Source organism: Coffea eugenioides, chromosome 2, assembly GCF_003713205.1.
Source record: "Coffea eugenioides isolate CCC68of chromosome 2, Ceug_1.0, whole genome shotgun sequence".
In the NCBI taxonomy this organism is placed as follows: domain Eukaryota; kingdom Viridiplantae; phylum Streptophyta; class Magnoliopsida; order Gentianales; family Rubiaceae; genus Coffea; species Coffea eugenioides.
The window spans coordinates 317,824-344,690 of record NC_040036.1 but is presented as its reverse complement, the minus strand read 5'-3'; the positions used below and the strand labels follow the sequence as shown (position 1 = coordinate 344,690).

The following is a 26,867-nucleotide window of genomic DNA, read 5'->3' as shown; positions in this document are numbered from 1 at the left end:
TAAACTTATAAATACCTCCCACTTAAGGAAAATTGTTAACAAATCCTGAATGCTGTTGGTGGTCGAAGTGTCCCATTTTATAAGGATTTAGGGATTTAAGTGTCTCATTTTATAAGTTCAGGGACTTAAGTGGGAGGTATTTATAAGTTTAGGGACTTAAGTGTCCCATTTTAAAGTTTAAGGACTTAAGTGGATAATCGTCCAAAGTTTGGGGGGACAAAGTGGAATTAACCCGGTTTATGATGATTGTGAGAAGTACCCTCTAGGTTTAAACAATTATATAAACCTCCCTTCAAAGAAAATAGTTTGGGGCTCACTTGACTGACTGGTGCAAGCAAACTATCTCTATTGATAATCCTATATTGCCCTTAGGTAATTTTTCTCTATAGAAATAAATTTTTTTTTTTGTGATTTTAAACTTATTGCAACACACTTTAAGAAAACTAACCATCAAAATTGCTTCTCTTCCCTCAGATGGATGGACAAATGAAAAAAATACCAATGGAGTAAGTAACCTATTTTTGTGGGAATCCAGAATTTGTTTTTTCAAGTTATTTTTTGATAGTGTATTATTTGAAATATTATTGGAATAATTACTGTAGCACTTTTTTGTGATGTGATGTATGTGAGATAAAAAGGTGGTTGGGAATATAAAAAGGTAGTTGGGAATATAAAAAGGTGGGTTAGAAAATGTATTTATGATGCAAGCAAAATATTATTTGGGATAATTGGGGTATCCAAACAAACCCGATATTAAGTAAAACTGGATTGAGATAATTTTGGTGGTTAAGATAAGAAGGAATCTAGTAATTTTTCTCTTCTTTGTCTTTTCCTATCTTTTTTTTAAATGATTTGTTAACTTATAATTTTAGATGCACATTACTTCACTCCACCATAAGGGGAGGTAGGTATAATTGAGCAATTCATGAAGGTTATTTTTGTCATTTTACACTATAAGGGGAGGTAGGTATAATCTTTTAAAATTGTACTTTTGTGCAAAACTATCATACTAATACATCTATTTAAATTACTCCTTATATTTGTAAAAAATTATTTTTAATGAAAACATAATAGTATAAAGTATACATATGAATAATTTACATCGAATAATTTACTTTTTTCTGTGAAATTAAAATATATATAGATAGAGAGAGAGAGAGACCAGATATCAAAGGGTGGCGGCAGTACTGCAAGATGGGGGCGGGCCGGGGGAGGTTCAGTGGCCTTCTTCTGAGCAAATTGGGCCTGCCTTTGATGTGTCTTTATTCCCCGGTCAGCTAGAAATTTTAATTGGAGGCCTAGAGTGCAAATGTGAATGGGAATGGGTCTGGGCCTGGGGCTAGGGCTTGTTGAAATTGAATAAGCGTCGTGGTGGTCGGCGCCCAACTCGTCAGAGAGTTTGCTACTTTTGAAATTTGAAGTGTCCCGGATGGCTCCAACGGTCATATTATCCTCCTTCCTCCTCATCAGTTCTACTACTAGCGGCTGGTTGTAATAAAATGAGATGAGATGACACCGCTTTGAACGGTGAATGGTGGAGTTAGTGATTCAATTAAAACTGCTGTTCTTCTTCCTTCTTCCGGTCGTAAAATCATTTGGATCAAACAAAACAAGACGAAGATCAGGACAGAAAGGGCGGCGAATTACATGATGGATTTCCACACCCTCAATAGGAGACAACTCCAGGCTCTCTGCAAGAAGAACAACATTCCCGCAAACCTCACCAATCTTGCTATGGCTCTTTCTCTCCAGGCTCTTCCCACTGTCTCTGCTCTACCCACCCTTTCTGCCTTTTCTTCTTCTTCTTCTTCCTTTTTTTCTTTCCAAATCTATTCTTTACCACCACCGCCAACCCAAACCCCCTAATTTCTTTCCCCCCCCCCCCCCCCCCCTTTTTTTTTTGGTTGGATATCCTATAATTTGGATAATCTTTACATTTTAGATATCGTTTTTCTCTCTATTAATTACAGGTTCAAGGGGTCGAAGAGCTACCGTTGCAACAACCTTCAGAATCTTCCACCGAGTCGCCAGCCAAACCCCAAGCCGCATCCCTCAGCGTTCCTCGCACCGCTGCCAGAGGAACCGCCACCACCCGCCGGAAGGCCACCGTGACGGTCCAAGAAGATGAATCCGAAACTACTTCACACCCTTCCACCAGGACTCGCCGTTCAACCAGAGGACTGCCGGTTGCTGCTGCCGGAGGAGACGTCCCCCAAACTCCGCTCCCGCCTAGCAACGTAGCCAAGGCTGCTTCGGCGTGCCGCAAAATGGAGCCCCACTTTAATCAAATTGAACGGGAGGAACACCCCGGGGATGATAATAACATTGTCAAGGAAAGGGAGCATACTTCTGAAATCCCGGCTATTGTGCCGGCTACCCGGCAACGGGGTCTCAAGAATACACACACTTGCAGTACTCGCAGATCCGCGAGGTTGGCTGGAAAGCGCAGGGAGAATTTCGTCGCTAGCAAGGAGCTGAAAGAGGGATCTAAATCTCTAACCACAGAATTCCTCTCCAGTGAATTTGGAGAAATTATGGAGATGAATCGACAACCTCAAGAATGCCCTGCTGCTGAGTCTCTTCCAGTCACAAAAAGCCCTTCCGGTATTCCCCGTTATTTTATCATTGGGGTTCTTCTACTGCTATTTATTTGTATGCACCAACAAGCTTCAATCCTTCTATAAGTAATGATTACGGTTGCAGGGGTTGATTTGAAAGAAAAGTCAGAACTAGGATTGCTCGATACCGGCTATGAACCAGAGGTTCTTTCGGGTACAAAATCAGGCTGTTCTGCGGAGAGCCGCAACGATTTTCCAATCCTATGTGATGAACACGGTAGTGAAACTTCTGAAATTGGTGATTCAAAGATGACAGTGGAATGTGACAATGGTAAGAAGAATTGTGCTGTCTTATCTACTGTTCCGAACACATTCATATTATAGCATAACATCATGGTGATCTCCCTGACTTAAAAGCGATAATTTATTCCTAGATCTTTGAACCAGTTGACGTCCTCACTTTAGATATGATTTTCTTTTTCCCTTTTGAGGTAGAGAGATAAAATTATTTTGACACGCTGCTTAGCATTTACTCAATAATTTGGAGAAAAATGAAGAAAAAAAAAATGGAGAGCAACTTTGTACGCTAGTTTTGCACGGATTGGTTGTTGTGTTGTTTACTTTGCCTTCTCATGATGTCAAAATTATTGCCACACAGGGTCTAATGAACTTTACTGCAACAAGACGGAGGATGCATTTGAGAATGGGGAAGGACTGGATATTATTAATGATGAGATGGGATGCAGTGATGTAGCTGAAGATGTTGCACAAGTCATTGATACAGGTAACGAGGCCTAGTTTCTTGAATTGCATCTTTGAATTCTTGATGAGCTAATCAATGCACCCATATCTGCCCAACAATTAGCATTAGATCTTGCTTTGATTTATGATGATTGGCATTGCTTTGATTGTTTATCAGATGATGTTCGCACCATTGAAGATGTTACTGATCTTAAAATGAAGAGTGAAGAAGAGTTGTTGGAGTCCAATAAGGATTTTGGTTCATCGGACAAAACGAATGCATCGTTTGACAATGAGAACGGGAAAAAGCTGAATGTGGCAAAGGAAATGGAATCGGAAGATGATGCTGCTCAAAATCTGGTGGATGAAGGAAAGGACTTGAGATCAGATGATTTGGACGCTTTGAACATCAATGACGGAGCGGTAGAAAGTAATGGTGGGTTGTTTGACTGCGAATACTATAAACACGAGATAATTATGAAAGCACACTCTTTTTCTTCTTCTGGTTTAGTTATTACTGCTTAGCTTCCTCGCTTTATGAAAATTGTTTGTATCCTGCTCTAGAATCTGGTGGTGAGCGAGCTGTGGGCATCATCACACCAGCTGCACAGGAGTCAGTGGCGGAGCTGAGCGCTTTTGCCGATGATTTGGCGGAAAAGTTGGTCGCTATGGAATTGGATACCTCAGCCCTCGATGAGTACAAGAATTGTGCTCGTTTAGGATCTGAAATGAGCTGGGCAGAAGCTGCAGCGGATGTTCAATTGGAATTGGAACCACCGTGTCTAACGGAAGAAGAATGCAGAAGAAGTATGTGTATGTTAAATTATAATGCTGCCAATCTTGATATTACAGATGATGGTGCCCGGGAGGAGCTGAAGAATTACGACCATGCAATTGATGATGACGCTCCTCTTTCTTACTACTCAACGGCTCCTCTGCTTCTCACTGCCGACATTGTTGGTACAGGGGTGGGCGCCCCTGTGCTGCCTTGTATAACAGAAGAGTCCAAGGAAAATTTAAGCAACGATGTGGTTCAGACCAGTTGTTTGACGACGAGCATACCAATGAAGGAAGAATCTGTAACTCCAAGTAAGACCACCGCTACCCACCTAAAGATATCCGTGACAAAGAAGACGCCGAGACAGGTGACGATGACCGCCGCCCCAGTTTCAGACGACAAAGAGAACATGATCATCCACAACAGCGGGACAAGATTGATTGTTGCAGAAGAGAAGAAGACGGGAAAAAAGCAAACTCGCTTGGAAAATGCGGAGAAACCATTGGACGAGCAAAGTTTGAGGCAGCTGACAAAAATGTTAAAAGAGAAGCTGGAGATCACCAAAAAAATGAGCATGACTAAAGACGACTCCTCTAAGTCTAAGGTACGACGACACGAGTTGAAGTTGTAACATAAAAAAGAAATCTTGCAAAATGTTGCATTCTTTCTTGCTTGCAAAATATTGATGGGGGCGCTCTGTCTTCTGTCCGACTAACTCATAATATATCCATCCTCGTTATTCAACAGGCGGCACCCACTGGGTCTGAGTCTGGGAGACGACTAGCCTTGCAAACCCTACCGGAGAACCGGCTGGAATAGTAGTCCTTGAACCTCCTCCTCCAGACCTCTCTGTCATGCATTACAGTTACAAACTCTTTCGATTATTAGACCTTAGTTCAGAAGAAGAATATAGGCGGAACCTTCTTGGTTTTGCCCATCAATAAATAGCTTTCTCTTTCGATTTTATGTCTATCCATCTGCAAATGTCTTTTTTTTTTCCTTAACGGTGGTTGATCGATGATGATCATCCGCAGCGCCATGCCATTTCTATATATGGCTGTGCTGTCCTTGTTGAATGAATGACATACGAATTATTCTTCTATATATGGTTCTTTTCGGTTCTCTATCTATCACTACTTCTTGTGTTTTCATTTATTCAAATCATAGGTTGCAGCATTGATCAATGAAGTGGGGAAATCATCCCACCAAACAGTTATACATTCCAGATCAAGAGACAATTTTGCTTAAAACATGAGCCAGCAAATTTCCAGTTTTACAAACATTCTTGAAAAGTTTTACAGATCACCTGGCCTTGTCTAGCAGATTGCCAAAATCAGAAAACTTCACTTCATCGGAATTCATTTTCTAAACAACATTAATAGCATCACTTTCAAGAATTAAAGTCTCAATTCCCACAGTAGGTTTATTATCCACCTTTAGTATCTGAAGTCAGTTAATATATTCTCATTTTTTGTTTGAGTTTCTTTCTGACGTAGAATAATATACTAGTGGTTAGTAAGAACTCGGGTTTAATTACAACAAAAGTCCCTCTAAGGTGCGGTTTAATTCTCATTCTACCCCTTAACTTTTTTTATCACTTTATCTCCTATCATTCCATACTCTTATATTTTCTTTTCTCTTCTGTACTCTTTCATATGCTCTTTTTCGCATTGTCATTTTCTTTTTTTTCTTTCTTTACTCGTTCGTTGATTCGTTATCTCATCCCTATTACTATTAGTTCTTTTCCCTCTCTTTTGGGGACCAGGGCAGGAACGGTTGCAGGTTTTGGTCATTTTCAACAGTGCGTAACTTTGGTTGCACACGGTGTAACTTTGTTTGCACAACGTGTAATTTTAGTATAAAATTTTGCGAGCCCCACACACGTTGTGAAAATCGATGTACAACTAGTGATCTGGACTGCATTTTTTTTTTTTTGCCAAGATCTGGCCGTGAACAGTTCAGGAATGGTCATCAGAATAACCGCTCCTGCCCCTCATCCCTCTTTTGGCTATCATTATTAACTGGAAAAAAAAAAACAGAGAGAAAGAGAAATAAAGCTAGATTTGACGGATTGCCGATACTATCACCGAATCATACGCTGCTGTAGTTGCCATCCATCAATGGCATTTCCCCATTGCCGCCGTCATTATATTATGCCAATGTTACTTGAGTTTATTTTTTTGTAAACTAATATATTTATTTGCCGAATATAAAGAACTTTAAATATGGTGTATTGTATAATTGATGAATTTGAACTCAATTTACAGCTTAAAAGAAGAAAAGAAAGAAAATGAGAAAAAAAAATCAAGATAATAAAGAGGCAAATTTGTCTCCTGCAAGATAGAGTGAGACACTTTAAAATTTTAAAAGTTGGGGAGTATAGTGAGAACTAAAGGGGGACTTTTTATAATTAACTCTAAGAACTTGCACAATACACATTAGTACATATAGCTAGTACAAAACCAAAAACTTCAAATACATAATCCCCAAAAATACCTAATAAACTTTGGTTAAATTTGAAGCCATTATTGTTTTTTGTTTATCTGCGACAAAATTTAAATTTTTATATGGATTAAAACATTATTGAGTTACATTGACAATTTACATTATGATTTCCATGCATTCATACATAATTATTATTCTTGTTTATTGGTTTATTGTCCCATACAAAAAAAAAAGAATTAAATTTACTATTAAGATAATATAATAATTGAAAATTATTGCAAAGTTAACCATATTGATTAGTTTGTTCACGCTTGTGTAGAGTTCCTATTTTCACGCTTATTTTCTAATTTTGAAAGAAGAAAATGTGTGTAATATCAAATATTACCAAATATATGATGCATTCTAAACTTTAGACTTTGAAGCTCCTATTTTCACATTTATCTTCTACTTTGAAAGAAGAAAAATGTGTATAATACCAAATATTACCAAATTCACGATGCACTCAAAGCTTTAGGTTCTATTTAGACGTCCTATTTTTTTTTATAAAAAAAAAACTGTTTTTATTTGTAAAATCTATAGTAATAAATTCCAACAACAATTCCAAAACAAGTAAAAAAGCATACAATTTCAAATACATTTAAAAAAATAAATTAAACTCTAAGTTTCGTCCTTTTTCTACACACTATTGGTAGCCACTATCCACTGCTGCCGTTCTATCATTTCTTTCTCTCTATCCTCCTTCTCCCACTCAAGTGCGACCACATTTCGAGGAGAAGGAGGATGAAAGAGACAAGAGAAGAGAAGAGAAGAAGGAGAAGATAGGGAGAGAAGAGGACCAAAAAAAAAAAAAAAAGAGAGGAGAAAGTGGTGGTGGCCAGTGGTGAGTGGCGGTGGGTGATAGAAAAATTTTAACAAATTTATAAAAAAATAGCTAAATACAACTTAAAAAACAGAGAATCCAATCGAATTATATAAAATAAAAAATTTTCACATATACTGCTAAAGTAAAGTTTTTTAAAAGCACTCGGTTTGGATTCCATTATTTTTAAAATACTTGTTTTTGTATTTAGAGCCTACAGGTTCTCCAAAAAATAACTTAAAAAAAACACATTTAAATACACTAAGATAAAAAAAAAATAAAATAAATTCTCACTCTTTTTTTTTCATACACCACCACCAACCATCAACTAGCATTGGCCACCACAAAGAGGAGGAAGCCAGCAGTGGAGGTGGAGGAAGGGAGGGGCGGTGGTGGTAGGTGGTGGTGGTGATTTTTTTTTTAAATATTAGAAAAGCATCATTAAAACTTTAAATATGAAAAATATCCCAAAATACATCACTCAAAAACACTTAATTATCTACGACAAGAGTTTTCCGTATACATTACTACATTAAATGTTTTGAAAAACACCCAAAAAATAACAATTCCAAATGGGCATGCCTCTAGACAATTTGGTAACTTCACTATTTCATACTCCATCTATTTCATTTTGATAATTTTGATTTTTTTTTGACACAGTTTAAGAAAAATTAGTTAATTTTGTTAAAAACAAGTAATTCTAACCTAATATTTTTCTAAAAAGGTTTGTTTAATGGATGTCTAATAATTACTCATTAGGATATATTTTAACAAGTAATATTAATTACATAAAGTAAATAAATACAAGAGAAGATAGGTAAGATTGAATAGAAAAAGTATATAAATGCAAGAGAGAGTAATAGTTATTAGTGTATGTACATAGTACATGGTAGGTTACGTAAATTTTAGCTATATTAATGAGTCTCGAATCAGTACCCATTTAAAAAACCTTTTTCTAAATTATCTTCATATTAATATTATTAGAAGCATCTCTAATTGTTATACCTTTACACTTTCTAAATTATCTTCATATTAATATTAAAAGTATCACTAATCAATCTACCTTTACACTAATTACAACAACAATAACGATAATAATGATGGGCCAAATGACTGAGGAGCACACTGAGGTGGAATGTATGGACATAAGTGAGGGGCCAAGTCAAAGTATAATGACGAAGCTCAAGGATAGTTTAACTCAAACCCAGTTAATGCAGGAAGGACCAAAAGCTAACCTCCAGGTACATCCAGGGACTTCCCCTACTGGCCCTAAGAAAATCAAAACCAGAACAGAAATCAAATGCACCAGAAGAGGGAGCAAAAACCTGCAAAACAGAACCCCCCCCTAAGACGGTTAACAATGAAACATCAGGGGAAACAAGCAAGAGGAAATTTGCTCTCAGAGATGAGGATGGAGATTATAGTTTGGAGGATGAGCAACTTGGGAAAAAGTGCAGAACATCAGAAGACACCCCAGAGAACCAAGACTCGAAGGTGGAGGAGGCCAACCTCAAATGGTCTCCAAGTACCATATGAGAGTATTGGCGTGGAATTGCCAAGGTGCAGGGAGCCCCTTGGTTATTCCCTATCTGAAGGAGGTAATTGGCCTTCACTCCCCTGATTTAGTTTATCTTTGTGAAACTAAGAATAAAAACAGTTTTATGGAAAAATTCAAAAAAAAACTTAGATATGACAAGTTGTTTTTTGTGAACCCGAATGGAAGAGCAGGAGGGCTAGCTATTATGTGGAAAAATGAATTGAAGATAGAAAAAATTTTGTTCACTCATATCACCATTGAATTTAAGATACCTACTAGTAATGAGTATGATGCATGGTGGTGTGTATGTTTGTATGCAAGCACAGATGACCAGGTAAGGAGAGCGCAGTGGGAATTTTTGAATCATAGAAGGCAGATATGGGGAAAGAATGTAGTCATTATTGGTGACTTCAATGATATCGTTTCTAACGATGAGAAGTGGGGAGGTAGGATTAGGAGCAGTTGGTCCTTTAAGGACTTTAGGGGGTTTATCAACACCAATGAGTATGTTGATCTGGGATATGAAGGTCTTCCTTGGACATGGAGTAATTCATGGGACAATGCAAGATTAGTCAAGGAAAGACTGGATAGAGCGTTGGGAAGTGTTGCATGGGTCACTACATTTCCGTCAGCCAAGGTAATGCATTTAGAGAACCAAGCTTCTGATCATAGTATGGTGCTCTTAGACTCAAATCCTGAACCCAAAAAGGCAAGAAGGAGGTTTCATTTTGATGCTAGATGGCTCCAGTATTTTGAGGTGGAAGGAATAGTGAGAAATGCTTGGAATAAGCAGATAGAGGGTTCCAGAGGCTTTAAGGTAGCTAAGAAGGTGAAAGAATGTAGAACTGCTCTCACCAGATGGAACAACAGGAAAGCACTAGTAAGAATAAGCAGAATTCCAGAATTTGGCATCAGGTTTGGGACCTCAATATTAAGCACAAGGTTAAACACTTCCTGTGGAAATGTCTACATGACATCCTTCCCACCCACGACAATATTTTCAAAAGAACAGGAAAAGGAGAACCTTGGTGCAGGAGATGTGGGGAAAGTGCAGAAACATTAGAACACCTCCTCTTCTTTTGCAGGACAAGTGAGCAGATTTGGAAGACCTTCCCTATCCAATGGGATGGTCTGGAACATTTGAAAGGAAGCTTTTGGTCATGGTGGGAGAGCTTACAACAGGCTAGAGAAAGGGCAGATGGCAAAGCTCACATTGAAATGACAACCAACCTACTCTGGCATATCTGGAAGGCAAGAAATAATTGGAACTTTAACTTGATCAACCAGGAAGGTTACCGAAACTCCCAATATGCCATGGCGGATTGGTTTGAGTTTAAAGAGGCAAACCTCCTAAACACTTGTGACAAACCAGAAAACACTTCTGTGTTGAATAGTCATGATAAGACTGCGGAACTCCAACAGCAGCACTCGACTATCATTTACACAGATGCAGCAGTGGACCAACGAAGAGACAAGTTTGGTATTGGTATAGCAGCTAGAGACAATAAGGGCAATCTAATCTCTACATGGTCAATCCCAACCTCTTTAAAAGGAGAGGCTGCAACCTTGGAAGCTCATGCTATCAGAACTGCCTTGCTCAAAGCATTGAAGGAAAATTGGACGTCCATCTTGCTACTTTCTGACTGCAAAGTTCTGGTTGACAAATTAAACCACTGGAGTGAAGACCTATCTGACATCAACATTATCCTGAGAGATATCAGGACATTAAGTAGCTCCTTTTGGCGTTGTACTTTCTCCTTTGTTAAGCGAGAAATCAACACATGTAGTCATGGTTTGGTGAAATTCGCCACTAACCTTATCAACGAAACTAGGTGGAAGAATAGCTTCCCTGTGTGGACCTCTACGGCTGCACAAACTGATTATCTGGCAGTTGCCAGCTAGTATGTACATGTCTTTGTATGTATCAAAGATTTTGATGATATAAATGAATGACTTTTGAAAAAAAAAAAAAAAAAATAACGATAATAATGATGATATATTACACCATTCATTCAAGACATATATCAAATTAATTACCGTTGGAAACGATGACTTTACTATTCTTCTTTAATTAATTATTAGAAGGTGGAAAATAACTTGGACAGATGAAAAAGGAAACGAGGCTGACTATCAAAGTCGGATGAGAGAGTATTTGCTTCTTATATTTGGTAGAAAGAGAAGGAAGGTCACTCCATTCGAAAGCGTGTAGAACATCCCAATTGCAGGGAGGGATAACACTCACTAAAATTAATTAGTCAAAAGTGGTGGGGGTGGGTGGGGAGGACTCTTCTCCGTCGCCACTATCTGATCCCCCTCCCTCCTCGCTTACTTTGCTTTCTCAGGTGATACTACTATCTCAATCGTGATACTTTTTTTAATGTTTGTGAATGCTAATTACATAATTTCATTTAATGTCAGCAATGTCCTCTACCTTTTTTTTTTGTTTTAAATAGTGCCATCGGCGGGTTGGTACTTGGTAGAATTTCATACTTGGTCATCTTCTTGGAAGCCCCCAGATCCACAATGGCGGAGGCAACAGCAGAAGCAAGTGAAACTTCCCAGAATTCAAATCTTGCAGTAGACCAGAACCACGACACTTCCGTTTCTCATCTCCCAAATCACGGGTATAAATCATGTTTCTTGCTATTGCAAATTTTATTGCTGGATTCCATAAGTTATGCTTTGTATCTATTGGAATTTGGAGACTGAAGATACCAATAGGGGCCACCTTCTGGGGCCGCTTTGAGGTATTCAGTCTGAAACAATCTGTGGAAAAACATGCTTCGTTCACGGTGGCAGGGAAGCCTACTTTTTTTTTTTTTTTTTTTTTCATTTTCTTTTCTGCTGTAATCGATCACGCTTGTGAGCGTCATCTTCATAGCAAGGGCTTCCAGTTCCTTGTTTCTTAATATTTAATAATGTTACAAAAGTCCAACTGAAATTTCTGATCTTCCCTATACTTTTTTTTTGTATTTCCCCATTTTCATGTGAGCATTCTCCTCTTTTGTTGATCTAATAGCATCAAGCCCCAGCACGAGTTTTCAGAAGAACAAGTAAGACACATTCTCGAAGTAATTGCCGCCACTGGGAAGTTTTGGTATGGACTTTTCTTGTCCCATTTTGTGGTTGTACTCGATGATCTTAAAGAGTTCTTCTTAATGCTTAGCTGTTTTGCCTTTTAAGATTAGTAATTTTGTGGCTTGAGAGGAGTCAATATATTCATTAAGCTTGCCATTCCTTGTGATGGAACACTGATTTGTCTTTTCTTTATTTCTTGTTATGTATGGATGACTTTATGCAAACTATTAGGGCTGCTCACAGTTGTTTGTGTTATTATTAAAAAAAAAAAAAGGAGGTGGACTAACCTCTTGGTCTGTGAACATCTGAGCTCCAATGAAGGCATAGGAAAACTGAACATTAGGCTAAACAGTATGCTTAGTTAGTCTGTTTTGTGCTTATTGATTCTGTTCCATTTGTATATCCTCAGACCAATTGAATACCATTTCTTTGATTGTATTACTCTGCCGAATGCATAACTCAATTTTGTTGATCTAGTCTATCTCATGATGTCTGCTCTTGGAAATATATACTAATTATGATCACATGATTATAGAAAATCATCTTATTATGCATAAACATCACTAGCAAGAGCTTTGACCTTTTCCAAGTGTTATGCTGTTCTTGTATTACGGAAACAGTACCGTGTTCCAGTCTGATCTAGTCTGATTTTTTGTGGAAGATGCAGTATAAGACCATGTCACTCTCGATGTACAATTCTATTAACACCGATGCTGCAAGATTACCATTTGCCAGAAACTGTGTTTGGGCTATGATTGGCCACATTCTTTCACTGTTTCAGCATCTGTTGTTCTAGCCAAACTTTTTATATCTTATGCCAAGTGCCTTATATCTTAGCCAAACTTTTTATACTACTAACAAATCTAAGCCATTGCCTTTGGAAAGATGGAGCTAACTACTAGGATCATATTATGTCTAAAATAACCGTAGAATCAGCAAGCCACCAACACATTTGGGGCAATTGCTACTAGAATGCCTCTACTTAAGTGCCAATATTGGCTGTCATTTTAGCTACTAGCTTTGGATTCTAATGAATCCAAAACTTTTTTCTTGGTTTTTGCAAGTTAATTCATATAATGGTGTATTGACTATTTCAATTTGTTCCAAGGGAACTGAGCTGCTGCATCTCATCTGGACATATTTCTATTGCAGGCATGAATGGGACAAATTGAAGGGTATGCTGTCCTTCTATCTCAAGCAGGTATGGGCACGTAAGCCTGGCTGTTAAGGTGTGGAAGTTGCTAGAAATGATTTGCTATTAGGTTTTATTCTTGCTTTTCTCATCCTTTCCACTCCAGAGAATATTTGTGATAAGTTTTTTGCATTTGTTGTGAAGGTCCTATCTCAATACCCAGAGGCAAAATTAAGTAGTGAGCAACAAATTTCTTCAATGGGAGAGACCTTCCTTGAGTTGGTGAAAAGGTTGGATGATGGTATTTCCACAGTCATATGCCTTTTTTCTTTTTGCTTCTTTCTTGCTTAGGTTCTTGCCAGTTCTAACTTTTATAAAATACCCAACATAAGCACATATTCTTCATAACATAAGTAACTCTTGTGGGGCAAAAAACACTTACTTTTTTGTGAACTTGTATTGTTGAAAGTATATAGGATATTTGATTCGTTGCACTCCTCTAGGATCTGATTTCTCTAGTTCTTGATTTTTCTTGTGGGTAGAGAATGGAGACTTTTAAATGGTAAACTTGAGCTTAAGCGGATGGCATAAATCATGTTGGAGTGGTGCTTTCCGTTTGAAGCATGTATTCATGTCATGATAATATACTGTTTTGCAGCTCTTCAGAGCTTTGTTGAGGGCCCTCCATTTACACTACAGAGGGTTTGCGAGGTAATAGTTTTTGCTTCATATCAAAATTATGTCTTCTTATACATCTTCTGCCACCCTTTTATCTGTTGTTGTTCTTACATTTCTCTGTTGGTGAGATTTCTACCGTGTTGCTATCAAAGTTGGCCATGCTTTGCTATGTTTTTTGTGCTTCTTCTTCCTGAAATTTTTTTGTGGAAGTTCTGAAAGTACTATTTTGTCTGTACTCTAGCAAAATACAGTGCTTATATGTGGATGTCATCGACTGTTGAGACAGCAGGATTATAAGTGCTAATCAATCAGTCCTCTCTCCATGTTGTGAATTTACTTGATAATTTGAAATAAGGAGAAGTTTTATATTGGTTTCAAAGCAATTGGAGACACTTTCTTCCTAGCCGATATAGTGTAACTAGAAGGCCCTCAGCAAGCAACATTCTTTTTGGTACAGGCAATAATATAACTGTTGATGGTAGGTTGCTGTTGTTCAGCCTAATAAAAGATTTTCTCAGTCAATTTTTATAATTATTGTACAAGTAGGTTGGCAAGTTTTGTGTTTGACCTGAACTTTTCACTTTGAATATCAGCTTTCACTATAGCTGCTAAGTTATCTGAGGTCCTATGTTAATTTCTGAATCCTAATCTGATTCCACTGTAAAAGTTGATTATTATTCTAAACTGCCTTCTAAAGATCTGATTCTTAGCAGATTTTGTTGGCAGCAAGAACCATTTATCCCAATCTTTCAAAGCTTGCCTTGGCCCTGGAAAAGGTAGGAATCCATATTTTTCCTAATATTTTTTCTGGCTACTGATTTCTTGTTGGGGGTTCTCCTCAGGTTTTTGAACATCATTGAATTCCATATAGCTAGTCACTACCCTAATGTGCATGTACTTTTGAAAGTTGAGGTCCAGTGTCAGTGAAATCGTACTCTTGTTAGTTGGGATGCGTTTGACCTGGATACGCTGCAATGTGTGGAGGACAACCTTTTATAAATGGGTTGTTTACTAAACTTTTATGTGCGGGATGGGAGATTTTAATTTTTGGAGCCTCAAACGGCTTACTGTTCTAACTTTTGTTGCCAAGATTAGCTGTTTATAGCCTAAATGGATGCAGGTGACTTTTCACAGCATAAATTGAAAATTTAATTTAAGTGTGGTCATTCTAGTCATAAGCTTAAGATGTTGATGTAACTCATCTTTCCCGATGCATCATTCTAGTCATAAGCTTAATATGTTGATGTAGCTCATCTTTCCCAATGCAATCTTATTGGATTAGACATTCAGTTTGTCTGTACCTGTTCAATCTGTTTAAATAACTAATTTTCTGGATTGATGCAGAATTTGTTGGTGACATCTGTGTTGACCATCTCTACAGATCTCTGTCCTGGAACATCTGACCCGAGATTGACTACAGGGGGAAGAGAAAATGAGGAGCCCAATGCTAAATTGGAATCCACGCAAAATGGTGTCCAACCTTTGGGAGGCGACAAGGATGAAATAATGACAGAAGTTCAGGCTTCTGAGGCTGACGAGGATATGACAATTGACATGGAAACCTTCGAAGAAATAGTTAGATCATCAGAGACAAATTCTACACCTACTTGTGATTCAGAATCTACCAGTATCTGACATCCACCACAAGTCCAGTTCCGGAAACCCCAATTTGGGGTTTTTTTTTTTTTTGGGGTGGGGAGGTGGGGTGGGTGGTTTTAGCTTTGTGGTGGCTAGTGCATTAGGTTGGCCTTTCTGAAGGAGCCATGACTGCGCACATAATGACTTGGTAAACTTGTAAGGTCCGGAACTTTTTTTTTTTTTTGGTAAAATTGGGATGAAGAGAGCACGTTGATTAATCTCTCAACCTGTACAATTTTTATGTTTAGTTGGCGATGTCAAATTTGTAGTTGTCTAGTTGGCCCTTCTGAAGTAATGGAAATCTTTGGTTTAGCGAAGCATTTCTCGAATTGCTGATTGTGTGAAACCTTTGGAATTATTTTGACCCATATGATGCAGGAGAGAAAAATGAAGAGAAAGTTACCAGCGTTCTTTTTTCTTTTTTCCATTTTTTTTTGGGGTCGTTAAGCCCAGGCCATGTGGATTCTTGATGTAATGCTGAGCATGTCTTTTTTGGTCGAGCGGTTCGGGAGTCCAACGTAGCTTTAGTTAGAAACTGTTGCAGGCCTTTTGACTTCTGAGCATTGGGATGAGGCTGATGGTTGCGCAGTCAAATCCTAATCGGCTACGTAGTGCGAAATTGCATGCGTCTCAAATATTAGCCTTTGGCTAAACCTAGTCATCTCCATGGGTGAGAAGGCTGTATAATGGTTAGAGCTGTTAAACGAACCGAGCTGTTCGGTAGCTCGGTTCGTTTCGGCTCGTTCGTGTTCGTGAAAGGCTCGTTCGAAATTTTAAACGAACCGAGTTCGAACGAATTTTTTTGTTCGATTAATAATCGATCGAACACGAGCATGTTCGCGAGTTTTAACGAACATTCGCGAACATGCTAAACGAACGTTCGCGAACACGAACATGTTCGCGAGTTTTAACGAACGTTCGCGAACATAGACATAATTATCATTTAACAAATTTTAGGGTTAATTTTATGGCTGGACTTTTATATTTAGAGGGCAAATTTCTTTGTTTTATTTGTTGTTTTTATGTTAATGTTAGTTATATAGTTAATGAATAATAGAATTTAGTCACTTAGTGCTTTAATTATTTTTTAGAATGATTAATAATTTGCATGGCATATTTAAGGCATAAAATAATTTGGATTCGAGCATTTCGAACATGTTCGCGAACGGCTCGTTTATGTTAAACGAGCCGAACTCGAACTCGAACTCGAACTCGAACACGAATTTTACTTAACGAACCGAACACGAACACAGGTTTGGAGTTCGAAAATTAACGAACGAACACGAACGTTGTTCGAACTGCTTAACGAACAGAGCTCAAACATGAGATACTCGGTTCAATTCGGTTCGTTTACAGCTCTAATAATGGTATATGCATCGCGGACCACGTGTAGAGTATATAGACGGCTAGCTTCCCTACAAAGAGAACCAGTCAGTGTGGACGCCAGGGGATTTGATTATGTGCGATTGCCATTGGTTTCCGTCAAATTGAGAGTGCATTAAAACAAAGAAAGCTGCTTATTCTATGAGATTTCAGTGTAGATTCATTACAAATATTTACATTGATTGCACTGGTATCCTCCTCCTTCAACTAACTGGAGAGATCAGCCCTTGCAGCTGAATTGCTAACTCGAAACTTCTGCAACCTGGCTGATAATGACAGAAGCATATTTGGAGATTGTTGATTCTGGTGATTGCCGCAGCCGCTTGATCGCAGGAAATAGCTCAGATGAGCAAAGAAATTGTCTGCACGGAGGATGCGCGCACATCTTGGCCAATGAGAAGAGGGCTATCTTTAAAGGCGACTCTGTTATAGCATCTCTCCTGCTGGGGTTCAGAGCCACCGTGGCACAGTCAGCAACCAGCTTCAGTAATGCCTGAAACAACAAAAGCCAAACTTCCTTCAGAACACAAATAATGTGTTTGTAGATGGGTGGTATTCACCAAATTTGGTTTCACCATTTGAGGCCTTTCACTAAACTTTTCTGCAGACAAAACAGAAACAAAGCTAGTTCCATTACAAACTCTAGTATGACTGGCATCAGGGTTATGTGAGGGATAATCCTCAAGTACCCTGGGGGTAGTTATCCCGTACCATAATTTTGTTAAGCTGTCTTCATATGGGCATCGTCCTTCAGAATAAAATTGAGAAAGCAAATGAAGATCATGTAAATATTGGAAAGACAAGTCACAGATCAGAAACAAAAGTTATCCAATTGATACTTCTGATGCCAGTCAAACTCTAGTATTGTCTGGCATCAGAAGTTATCCAATTGTCACATACCAAAAGTACATGTCCACATTATAAGAATCAATACTCCATTAAGACTTGCCTCAGAAGGCCACGAAAAGAAAGTAAGAAACCTTAATGAAATTTGAGGACAAAGGTTTAGATTTCCCTCCAAAAAGACAATAAATGGTTTTTCAAACAAAGTCCAGAGAAAAACCTGCATTGCTCCTTTGGAAACTATATCTTCACAAAGCTTGTCAGAATTACGCACAAGATTGCTCAATGCACCAGCAGCATTTGCCTTCGTTTTATCTTCCTCAGATGAAAGCAACAGATTTGAAAGCTGTGGAATGGACTTCCTCAACTCTTCATACAGCAAGTCATTGTGATAGGCTGCATTCCCAATCTGGAGTTGGGTTTCATATTCATAAGGTAGCGTACCAGCATATACTTAGTTGCTCAAGCAACAAAGTGGCAAATTAAAAGATATAGATAGTACAGCAACTAGAAAATGTAAGGTAAAAATATCTTACAGCAAAGCATGCAAATTTTCGTGTTCTCCTATCAGAATCAGCACATCGATCAATTAAAAGATTAATAATATGATATTTTGCCTGCAAGACACAACCAAATACATTCATAAGTCAATAATATAATAACTCAACATAAACAAATTGAAAAAGCAGTTCTCTTACGATGGTAGGTACAAAATATAGAAATAAAAGTGACACGTGCTATTACCAGTAAACTGTAGAAGTAAGAGCTATGGCGACACATATTTCCTATAGCACTACATGTCTTTGAACGCACATTAGGATCTTCATGTGTAAGACAGTCCTTCAAGAACTCCAAAATGTCAGCCCCATCAATATGCTGATAGAAAGCCTGTATACAAAGAGGAGTGTAATTGACAATTTGTTTGTTTTCATATAACATCCATTATGTTTGTACTCCTACAACATAACTAACTTATCAGTACCACAAGCACAGGTTTTCTTATGATCGAATTGCTATGAATTTCAAATATAGCAGTTTTACTCTATTTAGGAGAAGATCCATATGGATGCAAATGAGCATAACCTTATCCATCCGAGCTAGATCTGATATAATCATGAGAACATCCAAAGTAACTTCTCGGGGACACAAACTACCAAGCAACCTTCTCATTCTACTTGGATCCAGCAATCCCGAATCAAGAAGTTGGACTGCAAGAGGTCGATGGCTTATCATTTTAGCAAGAAATGCAACAGGCCTTGCCACATCTTTCAATTCAATATGCTCCAAACACCGTAATATAGTTCCTGGAATTGCTATCTGTCATCAATGTAGCAAACCTGTTAAGAAAAACTCAACATAGACCACTACATTGGCAATGTCAATCAGAGTGCAACAGTAAAGAGCATCATTTGTCAGATGTTGATAACAAATATTTCAATGAAATGGTTTAACAACTTCTACATTTTTCACACAGATGACAATTACCATATTCATAATTTCACAGACCACTATCATATAATACAGAATAAGACAATTTTTTGGAAAGAGATTTTGAGAGAAAGATATAAGCTTGACCTCAAGGAGGAGTTGAATATACTTTCCCATATTTGCCTCTATTGCTTTCGCCATATCCTTGTCTTCTGCACATACTCTTCCGCCAGGGGAACCAACATTAAGAAGGAATCCACTGTTAACTGAAGCAGTAGCAGCTGGACCAGGAGCACTCTGTATAGCGACAAGAGGAAAAGCCAAGAGATCAACTACTGCATTTATCAGATCTCTCACCCCATCCTTCCTGCCACCAGGCCCATTCCAACACCTGACAAGCTTGAGATGTGCATCAGATATTAAATCGGAGGTCAACTTGATGTGTTCTTTCCTTAGCAAAATCTGGCGAAAAATTGATACTCCACCAGAAAGGCATTGACATACTAAGGAAAGTGTCCAGACAACTCCGACAGGTGAAAGACCAATATGATCTTCTGTACAGCTTGATATTTGAGAAGAACTATGTGCAAAATTGTTTGACAACACATCCATTAGAAGCTGGGGAATACCACAAGCACACAGTTGTTGAACAGCTAATGGTCCTCCCCATTTCAATCTGGACTCTAATAGACCAACACATCCATCCCTGAGGCCATGCCAATAGGAGAGCATGCCACTAACTACGTTGTATCTTACTGCACTATCTTCACATGGCAAAACCTTGAGATAATCACATAGTGTAGCAGTCCGTGGGACTAAAGGCACAGCTATCTCAGCAACAGTGGATTCAACAGAAACTCCATTTTCGAGACTTAGAATTGAAGCAAATGCTAGCATTGCGGAAGAACGAGAAGGTGGAAATGTTGACTGCATCCTTTCGTCGGAAGAAAAATGTTGTGCAAGGAGAGAGAGCCGAGAAAACTGCTTTTTTGAAGAGGATGTAAGCATTAAGAGCGCACAATTTCGTCCAGATAACTTCAAGATTTGTGCAACTGTACTAATGACAAGGCAGCAATGCTGAACCAGGTTGTATGGATCAGTTGCTTTTGATTTCAATTCAACTGCTTCTCCTCCATGTGTTTCTTTGGTTGAGGAAGAACAAAAAGATAGTATGGAGAAGATTTGTGAAACAATAGTACCATCTCCTCCCCCATTTACAACTGTGGTAACAGGAAGAGAAGTAGGCAGGCCACAGAGAATACTGGCAACAGTACCACTAGTCAAGCAAAACCTCAGGATGAGCTGACGTCAAAAGTACACATTGCACATGATAAGAATGAGATCAAAGATATACAAGTACAGGACAAAAATTTACTTAAGTAGACTGATACTTTAAGGACCAGAAGGCAGCAACTCCACGATTTAATGGTTAACTGATTGACAAAATTGTATATATAAATTTGTTTCCATTAAATTGAATGGAATCACATAGACGTTGATTTTAAAAGAAAATGTTGCTTCCTCTGGCTTAAGTTACATGCCCTTCATCAATGTAGTCCAATTACATTGTGTACATTAACCATAAAAACCACAAAGAATGACAACCTTTAAACTGTACTAGCAATAAGGCTACGCATTCTCTGCCAAGCTTGTGTCATATAGTTGGAAATAAGACTGAGTCAAAGACAACAACTCCAAACCAAAATGGCACATGAATGCTCTTGGATGATAAATTTTTACCAGAAGAAAATGAGAGTAGAGTTTGTTAAGTGCTTTGCCACAATAAACTATACTCCAACATAGAATGTCAAAAACACTTATATCTGATGCTAATGAATATATCCAAAACGTGAAAGTTGTCAAAAGAGTTAAAAGGACCCCTGAGAAAAATGCATCTAGACATGGGAAAATGTCAAAAATCTCTACATGCAAAAAAGTATGAGAAATGTAATCTCAAGACTCAGCAAGATAAGCACCTGAACAGCAGCACTCAAAGTAGGCTCAACACGTTGATGAAGACAATAGTACATAGCAATCTGTATTGCTTTGGATCTTATAAATGCTTTTGTCACTCCATCAACAATTGCTGCTAAATCAGTTTCTGACAAAGAACCTTGGCCACAGCCCAAAATGTCAAGTTGAAATAGAGAATGGCTTCGCAATGAGTATAGAGGAAATGGGCGAGCATTATCTTTGCAGGAAAGAAATTCAAATGCATTTACTAGTAACCAAATAGCCCTACAAGCTTCACAACCAGCTCGCAACAAATTTGAGGAACCTGACATGAGACTTGAGCCTGATTTTGCCAAGCACAGGCATAAAATTTCTGCCAGACCCGATGTTTTGGCATGCTCCAGAACTTGATCAAGCCTTTCATCTACCACGGTGGAGGCAGATATCTCCCTAGGAGCTGAAGTTGCTGCAAATGTTTTGAGAGCCTGTGCTGCTATTGACAGTATGACAGTAATGCAAGCTGTTGACTCATACAGAGCTCTTCCGGACACCCCATCAAAACAACTAACAACCTACATCTTGCTAATGTAAGAGAAGAAAGAAATTGACAATAAACTGCAGCTACAGGTCAATGCTGTTCTCTGTTTGACAAAATTACCTGTGAATATAGTTCAAGTAGTGTCTTCCAGTGCTTGAAATATGAACCTCCATTACAGCTTTCAGAGGAATCTAACAATTTTTTAACGATTGAGAAGCTCTGCATAAGAATTTAAGTGTTGAACCAATTATGAATTTCCAACATAAGACAGCCAGCACAAAGGTGTCACCGACAGCAATACAATAAAACTTCATTTGTACAAGTTTCCATATTTTAGGAATTTCAGTTAAAAATTTCCTCTTAGACATTATCTAAACTTGAGCTCCATCTTTTTCTGCAAATGTAGGTGTAACTGAGAGTAAAAGAAAGATAAGCCTACAAGGAAAAGTTCTTCAAGAAAAGCGCACTAATTACCTTGGCCATTAAGTCATTACCATCATTTGGTTTTAGCTTAAGTATATCAGAATTGAATCCAAGAAGCTGAACAATTACTTCATCAACAATGCCACTCAAAGTAAATGCACCAGCCGCTGCTATATTTGAGAGAATTCTGAGTGACTGATTCAATGTAACATCTTGAACCCTGGGCAGAAGATCAGGAAAACTAAATTCAACTAATAATGGGTCAAATTTCCATAATCTATAAAGGAATGTGTCACATGTCTGGCAATATATGCCTCACTTTCATGAGTAAATGAAACTAATTTTGTAATCCTGACAAACTGGTTGGAAGATACATCAAAAGCTACAAGAATATCAATTGTCACATCTTGGGCATAACTTCTTATATGCTAGACTTTCATGCAGAAATATTAACGAACTGGAAGGTACATATGTCAAAAGCTACAATACCAACAATTTCACTTGTACACATTTCAAATACCTTAACCTTTAATAAATGCCAAATTGAAAAGGCAATGTTTATTACACTCTAAGTGTGTGATTCTGTAGGACCGGGGACTGACACTTAAGATAGATGAAGTAATGTAACTAGGGGGGGCTGACAAATCCAAAATTTTTATCACAGAAATAATTATGTGAAGACTATACAAAAATTTTACATATTGCATGAAAGGCAGATTTAAAGTCAACACAGCATCCGATCTAAAAAATTAAAAAATGACTGCTTAATTGCTAGTACCTAAAATGGAACTGAGATACTATCACATCAACTGGATAAAGGACAGATCTAACTGAATAAATTTAATTTTATACACATTACAATACTAACTTTTACCCAAATAAGTACCCTTCATTCCATGATCGGGGAAACAAAACTTACAGGATGATTAAAAACATTCATTATGCTCGTTTAACTACCTGGAGGAATTCTGGGATCCACTGCACCAATTATTCAGTGGTACCAAGATCACCGATAATGCTTCACGGTCTTGACCAATTTTTTGGGCACCCTTAACTGTACGAGAGTGGTTCTCAAGTCGGTCCAACACCTCACAACCTGAACAAAGAATAAACTTACAGTTGTCTACATTATTTGCTGATGAGAAATAATGCGGCAATTATAGAATGTCAACCACTATAACATATAGACAAAGAATCTGAATTTGAGAAGATCTAAATGAGATTTAGGAGAGAGAGAGAGAGAAGCACAAAACCATTCAATTACCAAGAAGATTAGTATCAGCATGCACAAATCAAGCTCATACAGAGACTATTAATGATTAAATTATCACAAGGGGGAAAAGGAGAGAAAGAAGAAGAAAGGCATGTTTGAATACTCCACCGTATAAAGAATACAAATCTGGCAATCCCTGGTATTCTTAATTTTCCTAATTCTGTTAGTTTGGGTTGTTTCAAACCAAAGAAACTGAATCGAAATGTACGAGTAACAAAGAGGCAATATTAACATAAAATCCCAGTCTACGGTATAAATCAATCTCAGTACTCTAGTCAAAGGCATCATGCAGAATAATTCAGTAAAAAGAAATCAACTAAATATTTACAAGGAAAAACTTTCTAAACTTTAGAGGGGAAAAAAAAAAGAAAAAGAAAGGGACTGGGCATGTACTATCATAGAGAACTTTGTATACCTGACTGTACAACATCAACAGAACCTGGGAAACCTGGGAACTCCTCTTTTATCAAATCACCACCGGCTGAGGTGTGGTTTTTTGAAAAAGCATCAGGATGTGGGTCAAGGTCATCGCCTTCTCCATTGACCACAGAATGAGATTTGCCTATAACCAGATCTCTTAAAATAAATTCAAGGAAATGAATAATTCAAGATGTAGATGAAAGTCTTACTCTCGGGACTTGCAACAGTTGACACTTTGGTCTTTGGAGCTACATTATGTCCCCTTGCTGGACTACTCAGATCATGAATCTGCTTTTTGTTATCGAGAGTTAGATGCAAACAACTGGAACAAGAAATACAACCAAGATTATATGCGCAGAAAAAGGAAGCACCTTTTCATCCACATCCATAGTACTTTCTTTGACAAATGGATGTTCAAGAAGAGCAGGCCACGTCAATCTACTCTGCGGGACCTGTTCCGTGATTTCAGTTACCATATGTAAAAGTAAGAATACATGAAAATGGGAAAGCAATTATATGTTGGAGGCACAGTCAGTTTTGGCAGAATACAACCTTATTGAGCAACCCCTTCAAGAAGCTTTTAAAATTTGAGCTCATGTTGTCTGGATATTTGACTGGATCCTGGGAAAGACAATTTGTAGAATTTATAGTTCAGTGGACTTCACTTGCAAATAAACCATGGATGCAGCAATCAGCTAATTCACCTTAATAATGTGACGGATGAGAGCATAAACTGAGTTGGTATAAAATGGAGGCTGTCCTACAAACAATTCATACCTGAATAAGTTGCAAGAGAATTAGTTAAAATCAAGAATGGATTCATCCAGGCGAAAAACCTACACAGGTACACAGGAAACAGAGCCTAACTGTTGCCCAAATTGCAATGTCGCGTAAATTTTATTAACAACATTGAAACATTTATCAGGTCAAACATTTAGAACATTTCCATTTGAGTTCTTCTAAAGACAATTCTGGTTACCTGTTTGTGTAAAAGAAAAGAATCACATGCAGATGATTTAAATTGGCTATCTAAGGAGAATAAAGTCCCCTGAAAAATCATTAGTTCAAACCACTGGGCCCAAGACCTTCACTAACTAAAATAAACCACCGGGCTGAGGACCATCACTAACTAAAATAGACTGATAGGTGTTACATACAAAATCACTCCAAGAGACCACAAATCAGCAGTGTGGTTGTAGGGCTGTTCACGCACCAACTCTGGAGCCATGTAGAGTGGAGTACCTGATGTAAATTTGGAAAAGCAAAATAAAAAATAAGAGCATAAATACCTCAGGAGATCAGCTTGTGAAACCAGTTGTTAACTACAGGAGAATAGAATCTAACAGCAGTGCTTCATTGATGAAACCAGACTCACCTTTTATTGAACGCAGCACAACTGTGTTGGTGGACATTGCACGTGCAAAACCAAAGTCGCAAAGCTTTTGAAAGGGGAAAAAATGATGGGAATTGGTTAGGAACAGTTCACTACAACCGAAAACAATGTCAATCTCACACAAAAATAAGAAATGGAACCCCGCAACGATGAATACATATGAAAATCAGAAAGCACGATTAGATTTGGCATCAAGACGGTCGTTAAATGGGAAAATGTCAATTCCATGGCTCATAGTAGCATGCAGTACTTCAAATCAAAGGTTCGTATCAGACCAACCTTGACAATAGATCCAGCACCAATGAGGATATTTTGCGGCTTCATATCACGATGGATGATACGATTTGAATGTAAATAATGCAATGCTCTCACCTGGAAAATTTTTAGCAGCAATTAATAGAGGAGCATGATTGGACAGGAGAACGAGAAGAGGTACCAGGTTGTCTTGCAGATGTCATAAGAGAAACTGGAAAGTGAAAAATGAAAGGAAGTGAGCTCACCAACTGTTTTGCAATGGCTTGGACTTGTTCTTCGGGAAGACACTTGTCATCTTCAAGAATTTCAAACAGTTCACCCTGTAATCAGGAAATGCAATTTTTCGACCACGGAGACAGAGGAGGTGGACATAAAGAAAGAATTATGAAGATAAAAGAGGACTTGAACATGCCTGAGCAAATTCGGTGACAACACAAAACTCTTGCGGGCTCTCAAAAGAATCTAACATTTCAATGATATTCTCGTGCTTCAACTTTCTCAGTATCTACAACGTAGTATATACTGGGAATGATTAGATATCTTTAGCTCCAAATAAACCGTTATATGAAGTTGATCTTAGCGCCATAATAATTTCATAAGCAATTAGAAAGAAAAAAAAAAAAGAAAGGAAACGCGACTGTTAAAAATTGCGGACAGAGGGACAAAGAGGTTACCTCGATCTCTTGTCTCAAATTGTGGATGTCCTTGTCACTTTTACCGTGCTTGGGTATAAATTTCATTGCAACAGTCTGGGATAGTATTCAACAAAGTAGCAGAATGAGATTAGAAGCTTTTGATGAGGGAAAATAAAAATTTGAAATTAGGAGGAAAGAGAGAGAGGTAAACCTGGCCAGTAAATTTGCGCCTCCCCTTGTAAACCTTCCCAAAGGAGCCTTCGCCCACGAGCTCTATCACATGATAATTTTCGATGGACATGTTCTGAACTTAAAACTTTGTGGGGGAGGCGACCGAATTCTACTGCAAAACAAATTACTAGTAGCAAATGAACCACGGAAAGGTAACTGGTGCAGGAATTATGATCTCGTGGACTCAAATGAATCTTAATACTAGTATGATATTTAGTTTTTTTTTTTAAAAAAAGTGCATTGGGCGAGATGCTACCAATCTCAATCATCAACCATGCCATCATAGTTTAGCATTCTTTCATCCAGACATTTCAATCGCTTTAAATAAAAAAAAAAGTTACTGAAAAAACTCCATAGGAGCAAATCTCTATCCAGACAAATAGACAGTAGCGAAGCAACCCAAAAAAGAAAAAAAAAAGAAAAAAAGTGGATAAATTCTTACATCGATACTGAGTGGGTAACTAGAGACGGAGTTAGCTTGGCATGTAGAAGATTAAAGAGCAGCAGCAGCAGTAGTATTCTCCAAATCGTGGTCGGTACGAAGCAGATGAATCAGTAAATGAACTACGTTTGATTTTTGCAGAGCTTTGTGTGTGTGTGTGTGTGTGTGAGAGAGAGAGAGAGGGAGAGCAATTAAACCAAAAAAAA

At 38.0% G+C, this 26,867-nt stretch overlaps 3 protein-coding genes across 4 annotated transcripts; 2 read left to right on the top strand and 1 right to left on the bottom strand.

Annotated features, from left to right (window-relative positions):
* The first annotated feature begins 1,540 nt into the window (after positions 1–1,540).
* Positions 1,541–5,179, top strand: LOC113762346. The gene is made up of 7 exons (XM_027305747.1): positions 1,541–1,764; positions 1,971–2,604; positions 2,704–2,889; positions 3,217–3,342; positions 3,478–3,735; positions 3,864–4,681; positions 4,825–5,179. The coding sequence occupies exons 1-7, from the start codon at positions 1,648–1,650 to the stop codon at positions 4,894–4,896; spliced, it is 2,211 nt and encodes a 736-aa protein (XP_027161548.1). The 5' UTR covers positions 1,541–1,647; the 3' UTR covers positions 4,897–5,179.
* Positions 5,180–11,116: 5,937 nt separating this feature from the next.
* On the top strand, positions 11,117–15,773 carry LOC113762227 (serine/threonine-protein phosphatase 4 regulatory subunit 2). 2 transcript variants are annotated; one of them, XM_027305584.1, is made up of 8 exons: positions 11,117–11,260; positions 11,372–11,542; positions 11,938–12,015; positions 13,149–13,197; positions 13,333–13,429; positions 13,787–13,839; positions 14,520–14,582; positions 15,188–15,315. In XM_027305584.1, exons 2-8 carry the CDS (start codon positions 11,442–11,444, stop codon positions 15,218–15,220), a joined length of 474 nt encoding a protein of 157 aa, XP_027161385.1. In that variant the 5' UTR covers positions 11,117–11,260; positions 11,372–11,441; the 3' UTR covers positions 15,221–15,315. The 2 variants fall into 2 exon arrangements, with proteins under 2 accessions (XP_027161385.1, XP_027161384.1); XM_027305583.1 differs by having other exon boundaries at positions 11,123–11,260; positions 15,151–15,773.
* A 1,123-nt stretch (positions 15,774–16,896) lies between these two features.
* Positions 16,897–26,845, bottom strand: LOC113760252 (serine/threonine-protein kinase TIO). The gene is made up of 23 exons (XM_027302808.1): positions 26,662–26,845; positions 26,200–26,331; positions 26,028–26,102; positions 25,766–25,858; positions 25,599–25,673; positions 25,378–25,470; positions 25,081–25,144; positions 24,863–24,947; positions 24,410–24,482; positions 24,258–24,326; positions 24,077–24,157; positions 23,915–23,996; positions 23,701–23,847; positions 22,970–23,108; positions 22,064–22,232; positions 21,710–21,808; positions 21,075–21,623; positions 19,246–20,400; positions 18,754–18,987; positions 18,415–18,558; positions 18,207–18,287; positions 17,891–18,079; positions 16,897–17,320 (listed from the first exon to the last, which is right to left on the bottom strand). The coding sequence occupies exons 2-23, from the start codon at positions 26,287–26,289 to the stop codon at positions 17,069–17,071; spliced, it is 4,038 nt and encodes a 1,345-aa protein (XP_027158609.1). The 5' UTR covers positions 26,290–26,331; positions 26,662–26,845; the 3' UTR covers positions 16,897–17,068.
* Between the last annotated feature and the right edge of the window lie 22 nt (positions 26,846–26,867).

Coding starts and splice junctions, on each gene's coding strand:
- LOC113762227 (XM_027305583.1), top strand. CDS start 11,442: ATGGCGGAGGCAACAGCAGAAGCAAGTGAAACTTCCCAGAATTCAAAT. Junction 12,016..13,148: donor GCCGCCACTGGGAAGTTTTG/GTATGGACTTTT, acceptor TTTCTATTGCAG/GCATGAATGGGACAAATTGA. Junction 13,430..13,786: donor GGTGAAAAGGTTGGATGATG/GTATTTCCACAG, acceptor ACTGTTTTGCAG/CTCTTCAGAGCTTTGTTGAG.
- LOC113762346 (XM_027305747.1), top strand. CDS start 1,648: ATGATGGATTTCCACACCCTCAATAGGAGACAACTCCAGGCTCTCTGC. Junction 2,890..3,216: donor GACAGTGGAATGTGACAATG/GTAAGAAGAATT, acceptor ATTGCCACACAG/GGTCTAATGAACTTTACTGC. Junction 4,682..4,824: donor ACGACTCCTCTAAGTCTAAG/GTACGACGACAC, acceptor GTTATTCAACAG/GCGGCACCCACTGGGTCTGA.
- LOC113760252 (XM_027302808.1), bottom strand. CDS start 26,289: ATGTCCATCGAAAATTATCATGTGATAGAGCTCGTGGGCGAAGGCTCC. Junction 23,109..23,700: donor TGTTGATGTTGTACAGTCAG/GTATACAAAGTT, acceptor TTCTTTGTTCAG/GTTGTGAGGTGTTGGACCGA. Junction 20,401..21,074: donor CTTTGAGTGCTGCTGTTCAG/GTGCTTATCTTG, acceptor TTTTGACGTCAG/CTCATCCTGAGGTTTTGCTT.